General features: G+C 46.7%; 1 protein-coding gene across 1 annotated transcript in view; it reads left to right on the top strand.

The window, feature by feature from the left end:
• LOC126253099 (HEAT repeat-containing protein 3) overlaps positions 1–11,582 on the top strand; it is a 329,591-nt gene extending 318,009 nt beyond the window's left edge. Inside the window, exons 13-14 of the mRNA XM_049954206.1 lie at positions 981–1,154; positions 11,054–11,582. Of these exons, the coding sequence (XP_049810163.1) occupies positions 981–1,154; positions 11,054–11,185 (306 nt within the window). The 3' untranslated portion in view covers positions 11,186–11,582. The remainder of the gene's footprint in view (positions 1–980; positions 1,155–11,053) is intronic.
• Positions 11,583–12,693: the final 1,111 nt, after the last annotated feature.

Raw genomic sequence — 12,693 nt, 5'->3', positions numbered from 1 at the left:
TACTACTACTACCACCACCACCACCACCACCACCACCACCACCAATACCACCAGCTTTTTATGGGGGGGGGGGGTTTAAACATTAAACAACATGGTTGTTAAGGCACAACAAATATGCTTGCACTCAGAAGTAAACAGTTTCAAACCCCCATCCCACCATACACGTTTAGGATTCCCCATGAATGACCTTGTTGTCAACGTTAAACCCTAATCACCCTTTCTTTCTTTGTTACAATGATGTGGGTGTAGTAGTTTTATAGTTGCAGACTCAATTGGCATTTACTGGCCAATTGAACAGATTTTTATAAAAAAGTTGTATTGAAGAGAAAGCAAATAATTGATATTAGATGCTGAATATGGTTGAAGATCATGTATCTGAAATCACCAATGTGTTACATTTATATGGTTGTAATTAAACTAAAAGAGTCAAATAAAAATGACGTACTTAGAATTATCCTGTTCTAATGTACCTTAATCTTAAAATGCCCATTGAGCAGTTCTAGGAGCTTTAGTCCGGAACCACGCTGCTGCTATGGTCGCAGGTTGGAATCCTGCCTTGGGCCTGGATGTGTGTGATGTCCTTAGGTTAGTTAGGTTTAAGCAGTTCAAAGTCTAGGGGACTGATGACCTCAGACCTCAGATGTTATGTCCCATAGTGCTAGAGCCCTCCTCTTTTTTTTTTTAAGAAAGTGCCCTGTTCAAGGATCCAGTACTAATATACTTCTTAATGGAGTGCACTTTACATCATAAATTGGACAATATTGTTTTAATAAATCAAGTAACTAAAGGCAGATAAAGTTTGCAAAATTGGAAAAAGCTTAGAAGAAGAAGAAAAGTTGTACATTTTTCTGAATTTCTCTCAGAGCTTCATATTCTGTTTTACTTTCATTAAATAAAAAGATTTCATCCATATTTTCTGTTGCTAATTGGTTCAAATGATCACTTCCACACTGTTCTCACTATCAGTTACTCTGTTACAGGTTGTTGGAAATTTTTTACTTGATACGGCTAGCAAAGAAACTGAACTCTGGGTCACAGCAGAAACATTGGATACAATCATGGATGTTTTTGCTGAGGATGAAACAGATTTGGCAGCTGCTGAAATATCGTTAGTAGACAGACTGAAAGGCTTAGTGCCGGGTCTAAAGCATAAGGTCAGTAGTAATATTCATGTTCGTGTGTGTGTGTGTGTGTGTGTGTGTGTGTGTGAAACACTTCCAATAATTTCAGAAAAATGGGATTTTGTTAAAAATGCCACTGTACAACAAATTGAACTTCCAGTACTCTTTCCACATTATTCAAAATAAGCACACTCCACAAAAAACTTGTCATTTCCAGATGTATTGCTAATAGTGTTCCACTACTTTTATCCCCGATAAGTCCATCTGTTGATCAGTAGGTAAAGTGTTTATTAAAACAGGAAGTTGAATTCTGTGAAGATGTAGAATAAAAGGTAACAGCTCTACCACGCAAACATTGGAGTTGAACTCATCTGGTATGAGATGTTCCCAGGGGGGTCCACTGGGGCCCAAACCGCACAATAACCCTGGGTTCGGTGTGGGGCGGCAGTGGGGTGAGTGGACTGCTGTAGCCAGTTGTGGGGTTGTGTTCCTCTGAGGCTACGGCGGGGACGAAGCCTCTCCGTCATTTCTAGGTCCCCAGTTCAACGCGGTTCAGTACAATATAGTCCTGCTATATTATGACCTCCAGCTTCTTTCAAGTATTTTTGTTATATGGTCCATTGAAGACATGTAGCTTTGTATGTTGCTGTGAATAATGTCCGTTTTGTGTGGTACCCAACTTCCAATGTCCGTTGCATGTTGTCCCATTCGCAGCTTTTGCTTGGGAACTGACTGAGATAGATCCACATTCACTCACAGCAGGAATTCCAATCATGTTTGAAACTTATTGTCATTGACAATATTTTACACTTGGCACTATATATATATATATAAACACAGTGTTCCTACATGTTGACACACAGTTATGAGTGGTACGCCATTCCTTGTAGATATGTCGGGGTATCGTTGATATGCTGACTGATAGGGTGACTTCATTCACAGTATGGTTATGGGCATGTCCCAACAAAGTAATTCCTTTCTGTGATGTCAATCCATCTTGCAGTATTAATTTCATAAAATTACACACCACTTCACTGCCATTTCTTTGACAGTGTTGGAGGGTCACATGATCGCCAGGTATCTTGTGTGGGTGACTGTGTTTTGTCGATTGAAATTGTTATGCCAAAACTGGAGGTTTCTTGTAGGATTAAAAAGAAGTTGGAAGTGGCTTATGAGCTTCTATACCCCTCTCCCCCAAGACCGACATTATCATCCATTGTCTATTTCTCTCCATCTCAAAACCCAATTAATATCAGTTGTGTTATAGATGCTTAGCTTACTCTCATGTATATGTCACAGAAAATGTTAAAAATTAAGGAAAATATAAAACAGCTATGTGTCAGTACAAATCAGTTTTGTCACCAATTATATATATATATATATATATATATAGAGAGAGAGAGAGAGAGAGAGAGAGAGAGAGAGAGAGAGAGGGAGGGAGGGAAACATTCCACGTAGGAAAAATATATCTAAAAACAAAGATGATGTGACTTACCAAATGAAAGTGCTGGCAGGTCGACAGACACACAAACATACACACAAAATTCAAGCTTTCGCAACAAACTGTTGCCTCATCAGGAAAGAGGGAAGGAGAGGGAAAGACAAAAGGATGTGGTTTTTTATATATATATGGCTTGTGTCTGTATGTGTGGATGGATATGTGTGTGTGTGCGAGTGTATACCTGTCCTTTTTTCCCCCTAAGGTAAGTCTTTCCGCTCCCGGGATTGGAATGACTCCTTACCCTCTCCCTTAAAACCTACATCCTTTCGTCTTTCCCTCTCCTTCCCTCTTTCCTGATGAGGCAACAGTTTGTTGCGAAAGCTTGAATTTTGTGTGTATATTTGTGTTTGTTTGTGTGTCTATCGACCTGCCAGCGCTTTTGTTTGGTAAGTCTCATCATCTTTCTTTTTAGAGAAACATTCCACGTGGGAAAAATATATCTAAAAACAAAGATGATGTGACTTACCGAACGAAAGCGCTGGCAGGTCGAGTGGGGCTGAAGGTGAGGCCTTTGGATAGGACAGAGGTTTCGGATTGGGAGAGAGGTTTGGAGGAAAGGTTAACTACTGAATTAGGGTGTTGTGGTTCCAGATTGTGTTGATTGGAATTTTGAGGTTTTGGAGGGAGTGGAGCTGGAAGTGGGAGATTCACCTGGTCCTACTCAAAAATCCCATGCCACTTTCCTTGACGTTGACCTCCACCTGTCCAATGGCCAGCTTCACACGTCCCTCCACATCAAACCCACCAACAAGCAACAATACCTCCATTATGACAGCTGCCACCCATTCCACATCAAACGGTCCCTTCCCTACAGCCTAGCCCCCCAGGGGATCCACAACTCTTTTGTGGATACGTGCGTAGCGAGCACGGGACCCCGAGCTGATGTGGCCTTCCTTCCTTTCCGGGCTGCATACCTTCCCTTTCCGCATCCTTCCCCATCCCCCATCTTCGCCCCCCCCCTCACCTCTGGCTCCTTCCTTCCTTTTCTCCCCCTCTGGGGGAATGGTTTGTGCCTACGTCCGGAGACGGACGCTTGTAACTGTACCACATTCTTCGCCTTCCTTACTTGCAAGTCTTCGTCCTTCCTTTGTCCTTCTCTTTTCCTTACCTCTTCTCTCTACCCTTTTCTCCGCTGCGGCGTTTGAGACCTCTTCTTTCCTTTCCCTTTCCCTTTCTCTTTCTTCCTCCCTGTGCGTGTCTGAAGGCCGACCCACGCACTTCCATGCGTAGCCGGTGACGGGGTAACGCGTAATTCCCCGCCCCGGGTAGACAGGTAGGACACGTACGTACCCCCTGGTAACGGCCAGGCCCAGGGAGGGGTGATTACCCGAGCTGATACCTTCCGAAAGTGCCGATTGGTCCCTCCGTCCGTTTGTCGGGAGGTGTGACCTGAGGTGTGAACAATCACCTAAGGCAGGAGTGCCCTCAGAGAGGGCCCCCACAAGGGAGGAGCGCGCCATCGGAGACGCCGGTAATCCTGGGGGATTCTTCCGCAATGGTTTCCTCATCTTCCACTATGTCTGCTCACAAACGTAAGTTCACTGAGTCTCAACCACAGTCAGTTCTTCCATCGTTGCCACAGTTCCTTGTTGTTTCTCGGTCTGACGAAGGTCACGACTTCTCCACAGTCAACCCCTTCATTATTCAGAAAGGTGTCGACGCAATTGCAGGTCCCGTAAAGTCTTGTTCCAGATTACGGAATGGCACCCTGTTGTTAGAAACACACAGTGCCCTCCAGGCACAAAAATTGCTGCGTACCTCACTACTACACACTTTCCCTGTCCGGGTGGAACCGCACCGTACCTTACATTCCTCGCGTGGAGTCGTTTATACACGCTCCCTCGATGGACTGTCTGACGAAGAAATTCAGCACTACCTGTCAGACCAGGGCGTAACGGCTGTTCATAGGATTATGAAAAGGGTTGATACGAAGATCATTCCAACCCGCACTGTCTTTTTGACATTTGACAAAGTGCAACTCCCATCGAAAATCAAAGCAGGCTATGAGATAATTTCCGTTCGTCCTTACGTCCCAAACCCTACGCGTTGCTATCGGTGCCAGCGCTTCAATCACACCAGCCCGTCCTGTTCTAATCCGGCCAAATGTGTTACGTGTGGCAGGGATGCCCATGAGGGTGCTTGTCCACCTCCATCCCCTCGCTGCATCAACTGTATGGGTGACCACGCTGCTTCCTCTCGAGATTGCCCCGTTTTTAAGGACGAAAAGCTCATCCAGGAAATAAGAGTGAAGGAAAAGGTGTCGACCTTTGCTGCTCGGAAATTATTCGCCAGTCGACAACCCACCGTGCCTCAGACAGGCAAATACAGCACTGTCCTTGCTTCTCCTCGGCCAACAAAGGAGGCGGCCACGCAGACTTGCGACCTCACCTTTAGTGCCACGGTCGTCCGATCGGCCAGCGCAAAGATCGCCCGTTCAACTTCACCACTTTCGCCTGCCCACTCTTTGGCTCACCCTTCGTCGGGTCCTGCTAAATCTCGAGCCCACAAGTCCGACACCAAGTCTTCGAAGAAAGAGCATACTCGTGAAGAGTTTTTACGTACGGCAACTTCACCATCATCGGTTCCTCCTTCCTCTAAACCTCATACTTCCAAGAAGGCTACAAAGAAACCCAGTTCCTCTCCTTCTCCGCCAAGGCGTGTCCCATCCACAGTGTCACCTGGCGGAAATCGCCCTCGGCCGTCTTCTGTGTCGCCGAGGCGCCCTGCTGGTGGCCGGTCAACTGGCCGATCGCTGGTGGCAGGAGCTGCTCCTGACCAACCTATGGATCAGGATCTTCCGCCTTCGGCTGAATGCCATTCCATGCTGTCGGTCGCAAGCTCTGAGCAGTCGTTGAGTTGACAGCACCCTTGGTCACATTCCTCCACTTTCTGTTCACCCTATGTCCATTATCCACTGGAATATCCGCGGCATTCGAGCCAATTGGGATGAATTGTCGATCCTCTTACGATCCTACTCGCCGGTCATCTTCTGTCTTCAGGAAACAAAGCTGCGTCCTAATGACCGCTTTGTTCTCCCTCAATTTCAGTCCGTCCGATATGACCTCCCCTCTGTGGAAGGCACTCCAGCCCATGGGGGACTCATGATACTTCTCCATGATACTCTCCATTATCATCCAATCCCCATAGACAGTTCCTTCCAAGCTGTCGCCGTCCGTCTTTCCCTTTCTGGATACACATTCTCTCTTTGTACTGTCTACATTCCATCGTCCACACCAATGGCGCGAGCTGATCTCCTTCATCTTCTTGGTCAGCTTCCACCCCCCTATTTGCTGGTTGGGGACTTCAATGCCCACCACCCGCTTTGGGGATCTCCACATCCTTGTCCACGTGGCTCCCTATTGCTAGACGTCTTCCACCAAGCGGATCTAGTTTGCCTCAACACTGGGGTCCCCACGTTTTTGTCTGCCTCCACGACAAATTTATCTCATTTGGACCTTGCGATCGGTACTGTTCCGCTAGCTCGGCGCTTCGAATGGTTCGCCCTTGATGATACACACTCGAGTGACCACTTTCCATGTGTCCTTAGGCTGCAGCCTCAACTGCCATATATGCGCCCGCGACGCTGGAAGTTTGCCCAAGCCGATTGGACACTTTTTTCGTCTCTAGCGACATTCGATGACCGTCGCTTTCCCAGCGTCGACGATGAGGTCATACATATTACCGACGTTATTCTTACAGCTGCGGAACGTTCAATACCACGCACCTCCGAATTGCCCCGGCGCCCCCCAGTTCCTTGGTGGAACGAGGCATGCCGTGACGCAATACGTGAGCGGCGACGTGCTCTTCGCATTTTCCGTCACCATCCTACTTTGGCAAACTGTATCCGCTATAAGCAGCTCCGTGCGCGATGCCGTCGCGTCATCCGCGATAGCAAGAAGGCAAGCTGGCAATTCTTTATTAGCTCCTTTAACACCTTCACTCCCTCCTCGGAAGTTTGGAGTCGGCTTCGACGGTTCTCAGGCACGCCTAGTTTCTCCCCGGTCTCTGGGCTCACTGTCGCGCATGATACCTTAGTGGACCCCGTCGCAATTTCTAACTCATTGGGTCAGCACTTTGCTGAGGTCTCGAGCTCTTCAAATTACCCGCCAGCGTTTCTCCCGAAGAAACGTGCAGCGGAAGTGCGACATCTTGCTTTCTCCTCTCAAAATCACGAAAGCTACAATGCTGTTTTCTCCATGCAGGAACTCCAACATGCCCTTTCTTCTTCTCGCTCCTCCGCCCCAGGATCGGATGGTATCCATGTACAAATGTTGATGCATTTATCAACCCATAGTCTGCGTTACCTCCTTCGCCTTTATAATCGAATTTGGACCGACAGTACTTTTCCCAGACGATGGCGGGAAGCTATCGTCGTTCCCATTCCGAAACCTGGAAAGGACAAACATCTCCCCTCTAGCTATCGCCCCATTTCTCTTACGAGTAGTGTCTGTAAGATTTTGGAGCGTATGGTGAATCACCGTTTAGCTTGATGGCTGGAATCACGCGATCTTTTAACACCTGCCCAATGCGGATTCCGAAAGCATCGCTCTGCAGTTGACCATCTTGTTGCTCTCTCCACTTATATCATGAACAATTTTCTCCGGAAACGCCAAACGGTAGCAATATTTTTTGATCTGGAGAGAGCATACGATACCTGTTGGAGGACAGGCATCCTCCGCACACTGTTCTCTTGGGGCTTTCGAGGCCGGCTGCCCCTTTTTCTTCGCGAATTTATGGCAGAGCGAACATTTAGGGTGCGGGTGAACACTACTCTCTCCCGTACTTTCTCTCAAGAAAACGGGGTACCCCAGGGCTCCGTGCTGAGTGTTGTCCTGTTTGCCATCGCTATAAATCCAATTATGGATTGTCTCCTTCCTGACGTCTCGGGCTCCCTCTTTGTGGACGATTTTGCGATCTACTACAGCTCTCAACGGACCAGCCTTCTTGAACGACGTCTTCAAGGATGTCTCGATCGCCTCCACTCTTGGAGCCTCGAAACCGGCTTCCGTTTTTCTCCCAGTAAGACCGTTTGTATTAATTTTTGGCGACGTAAGGAGTTTCTTCCGCCCTCCTTACATCTAGGTCCTGTCAACCTTCCGTTTTCAGACGTCACTAAATTCTTGGGTCTTATGTTTGACAGAAAACTGTGCTGGTCCTCCCAGGTTTCCTATCTTTCGGCTCGCTGTCTGCGAACGCTCAACACCCTCCGTGTCCTGAATGGTACCTCCTGGGGAGCGGACCGAGTGGTCCTTCTCCGCCTCTATCGCGCCTTAGTGCGCTCGAAATTGGACTATGGAAGCATAGTCTACTCCTCTGCTCGGCCGTCTATTCTTCGGCGTCTCGACTCTATCCACCACCGTGGATTACGTTTAGCGTCTGGAGCTTTTTACACTAGCCCTGTGGAAAGCCTTTATGCTGAGACTGCTGAACCTCCGCTGTCCATCTGTCTTCCATGCCTGCTAATCCAGCCCATGACCCTTTTTTCGACGCCTCCTTTGATGTAGGGTATGCAGGCCGCTCCTCCTCCCTACTACCCCCGGGAGTCCGCTTCCGTCAACTGCTCCATTCTCTTTCCTTCCGCTTTCCTAAAACCTTCTTGACAACTTGGGGTACAGCACCGCCCTGGCTCCGTCCCCGGATCTGTCTGCTCCGTGATCTTTGTCAATTTCCCAAGGATGGTACACCTTCACTTGTTTATCGTCGGTCATTTGCTGCTCTATGTGCACAAATGACGGACGCCACCTTTATTTACACCGACGGCTCGAAAACATCGTTGGGTGTAGGGAGTGCCTATATTGTTGGCGACGCCCCAAATCACTTTCGGCTTCCCGACCAGTGTTCGGTTTATACTGCGGAGCTTTTCGCTGTTCTCCAGGCTGTCCACTACATCCGCCGCCATCAGCGGATACAGTACGTAATCTGCTCAGATTCTCTCAGCTCTCTCCTCAGTCTCAAAGCTCTTTACCCTGTGCACCCTCTGGTCCACCGGATTCAGGACTGTCTGCGCTTGCTCCACCTGGGGGGCGTCTCGGTGGCGTTCCTCTGGCTCCCGGGACACGCTGGTATCTGTGGGAATGAGGCGGCTGATATAGCAGCCAAGGCTGCAGTTTCTCTTCCTCGGCCAGCTATTCAGTCGCTTCCCTTCACCGATCTACGGAGCGGTTTATGTCGCACAGTTGCTCATTTATGGCATGCGCATTGGTCAACACTTCCCCGCAATAAATTGCGGGAAGTGAAAGCCCTTCCTTGCGCTTGGACCTCTTCCTCCCGAACGCGTCGTCGGGAGGAGGTAATTTTAGCTAGACTCCAGATAGGGCACTGTCTTTTTAGCCATCGACATCTTTTAAGCGGCGATCCTCCCCCACTCTGTCCCCACTGCTCTCAGCTGTGGACGGTCAGACACCTTTTAATTGAATGCCCCTATTTTAATCCGTTACGCTCCCGTCTACAGCTATCGCCTGATCTATCGTTGATTTTAGCAGATGACACGCGCTCAGCCGACCGCGTTCTCCAGTTTATTAGTGACAGTGAAATGACGTCAGTCATTTGAAGTTTTATCGGGGGACCATCAAGCCCTCTCTGTAGTGGACTTTTAAGCCTTGTTTCTGCTTTTAGTGTCTCCAATTCTTTGAGTTTCGTTCCCATTTTTGCTGTTTTCCATTTTCGGTTTTTATTATTTCCTCAGTCACGGACCGGGCGCTAATGACCATAGCAGTTTTGCGCCCTAAAACCACACAAAAAAAAAAAAAAAAAAAAAAACCTACAGCCTAGGTCTTCGTGGCAAACGAATCTGCTCCAGTCCGGAATCCCTGAACCATTACACCAACAACCTGACAACAGCTTTCACATCTCGCAACTACCCTCCCGACCTGGTACAGAAGCAAATAACCAGAGCCACTTCCTCATCCCCTCAAACCCAGAACCCCCCACAGAAGAACCACAAAAGTGCCCCACTTGTGACAGGATACTTTCCGGGACTGGACCAGACTCTGAATGTGGCTCTCCAGCAGGGATACGACTTCCTCAAATCCTGCCCTGAAATGAGATCCATCCTTCATGAAATCCTCCCCACTCCACCAAGAGTGTCTTTCCGCCGTCCACCTAACCTTCGTAACCTGTTAGTTCATCCCTATGAAATCCCCAAACCACCTTCCCTACCCTCTGGCTCCTATCCTTGTAACCACCCCCGGTGTAAAACCTGTCCCATGCACCCTCCCACCACCACCTACTCCAGTCCTGTAACCCGGAAGGTGTACACGATCAAAGGCAGAGCCACATGTGAAAGCACCCACGTGATTTACCAACTGACCTGCCTACACTGTGATGCATTCTATGTGGGAATGACCAGCAACAAACTGTCCATTCGCATGAATGGACACAGGCAGACAGTGTTTGTTGGTAATGAGGATCACCCTGTGGCTAAACATGCCTTGGTGCACGGCCAGCACATCTTGGCACAGTGTTACACCGTCCGGGTTATCTGGATACTTCCCACCAACACCAACCTATCCGAACTCCGGAGATGGGAACTTGCTCTTCAATATATCCTCTCTTCCCGTTACCCACCAGGCCTCAATCTCCGCTAATTTCAAGTTGCCGCCACTCATACCTCACCTGTCATTCAACATCATCTTTGCCTCTTCACTTCCGCCTCGACTGACATCTCTGCCCAAACTCTTTGTCTTTAAATATGTCTGCTTGTGTTTGTATATGTGTGGATGGATATGTGTGTGTGTGTGTGCGCGAGTGTATACCTGTCCTTTTTTCCCCCTAAGGTAAGTCTTTCCGCTCCCGGGATTGGAATGACTCCTTACCCTCTCCCTTAAAACCCACATCCTTTCGTCTTTCCCTCTCCTTCCCTCTTTCCTGATGAGGCAACAGTTTGTTGTGAAAGCTTTAATTGTGTGTGTGTGTGTGTGTGTGTGTTTGTGTGTGTGTGTGTGTGTGTTTGTGTGTGTGTGTGTGTGTGTTTGTTTGTGTGTCTATCAACCTGCCAGCGCTTTCGTTCGGTAAGTCACATCATCTATATATATGCAGCAAAGAATCATTATTCCATTTGTCTCCTATGAGCATTAAATTTTTATGAAAGTATTTAATAAGCATTTCCATTGACCTGCTCATATCGGTATTATTCTCACCGACCTGGTGAAAACCCTTGCCTCACTTATCCATTGCACATGGTTAGACTTTGGTAATCTTGCACATTTCATTCTCTTTGGATGTGGCTTGGAAATGATTGAGCTACAGACCTGCTGAGACACACAAGTCAAGGTTACTATGAACTTCGTCAGAAAATTTAATGTGTGGTTGAAGGTTAATGCTGGTTCAGCAAAGGATCATGTTGAAGGTCTTGAAGAAATAGTATTGATAGGTGAGTAGATAAAATCTACAATTTTAAATGAGAGAAATGAAAAAAATTCGTTTGTTGCAGGTGCGCTCAAAGAAGAAGTCTTTGGGTGAACACTACATCACTGTTACTACTGTGTGTACAAATTTAAATCGTTTCATTCAGTACAAAGGAAAGAGAGTTGCTTTGATTAAACAAAGCAATGGGCATTCTTAATGCCACAATTCCCTTTTGTAAAGCTTATTATTGTTGCAGTTAAGTCAGATAATCTAGTTTTGTAATATCAGTAGAAAAATACTGAAAATATTTTATTTTAAAAAATTTTACTTGTTGAAATGTAAATGTTATGTAAAAGGTGTATTAATTTTGACTGTGATGCAACTGATATTTTAATTTTGAATGAAATAAATTCCTGTCTATATGCTAAAAATTTTGAAAAACAAGACATTTGATGTATTAACCAACTTTGTATTGCTGTGGTATCAGTCACTGCCTTGATTGGAAGCATTTATTGCCCCCTCCCCCACCTGTCCTGTTTTATTTTTTATAAAATAAAAGACTCAGCTGCAGAAATGTTTCACCTAAATATATTGCTTAATTTTATACCACTAAATGGTTTACTTGTATTTCTTATTTCCTCCAGAATACATTTTACCTGTTCCTTTCATCCCCACTGAAATGCTGATATAAACAACAAAATGAATACAATGAAAATAAATAACATTTCCGAACCAAATAATAGTATTCATAAATTGCTCAAATAGTGCAATATTATGTGATATTATGTGCGGTTTTGCTTTCCAATGATAATCTCTTCATTGTTTAACATACTTCTGCAGTTTAAAGCTCTCGTGTCATGTTTCATTATGACTTCCAGCTCACCTTCTCTTTGTCAGTATTTTTCTAAGTTATCTTCTACGTTCATCCTGCCACATCAGATCATCCAATTAATGAATGTCTTTTATCTCATACTTACTGTATTTAACTTATTCTGTATAAACTGCTAAAAATATTTGGCTTCTAAAAGTTGTGGTCCCCCTCCCCATCACTCTCCCAGAAACCTCTTCCTCACTACTCTTTTCTTGCAAACACCTGTTTAATTTAAGTAAAAATAAAACCGAATTGCAGTTCAGTAGAGCACAATGTTGTGTGTCCAATTATGAAAGGGATATTGTGACTGTTCATATTGATCAATCTGCCAACATGCCTCAGTGTGTCATTTAAAGTTTAGACTGTGCATGTATTGTCATTTTATGGCAAGGGGGATTGTCAGCACAAAGAGTAATTGACACACAAGCCCACCTGGTTGGCCGTGCCATCTAACGCACGGCTTTCCGTGCGGGAAGGAGCGCCTGGTCCCCGGCACGAATCCACCCAGCGTGTGTCGAGGTCTGGTGAACCGGCCAGTCTGTGGATGGTTTTTAGGCAGTTCTCCATCTGCCTCGGCGAATGCGGGCCAGTTCTCCTTATTCCACCTCAGTTACACTATGACGGCGATTGCTGCAAACAAGTTCTCCATATACGCGTACACCATCATTACTCTACCACGCTAACATAGGGGTTACACTTGTTTGGTGCAAGACATTCCCTGGGGGGTCCACCGGGGGCCGAACTGGACAATAACACTGGGTTCGCTGTGGGGCGGCGGAGGGGTGAAGTGGACTGCGGTAGTCGTCTTCGGGTTGTGGACCACTACGGCTGCGGTGGGGACGGAGCCTCTCCGT

The sequence above is a fragment of the Schistocerca nitens genome, chromosome 4, assembly GCF_023898315.1.
Source record: "Schistocerca nitens isolate TAMUIC-IGC-003100 chromosome 4, iqSchNite1.1, whole genome shotgun sequence".
Lineage (NCBI taxonomy): Eukaryota > Metazoa > Arthropoda > Insecta > Orthoptera > Acrididae > Schistocerca > Schistocerca nitens.
The sequence above is the reverse complement of the archived record's forward strand: the minus strand, read 5'-3'. Positions and strand labels throughout refer to the sequence as shown.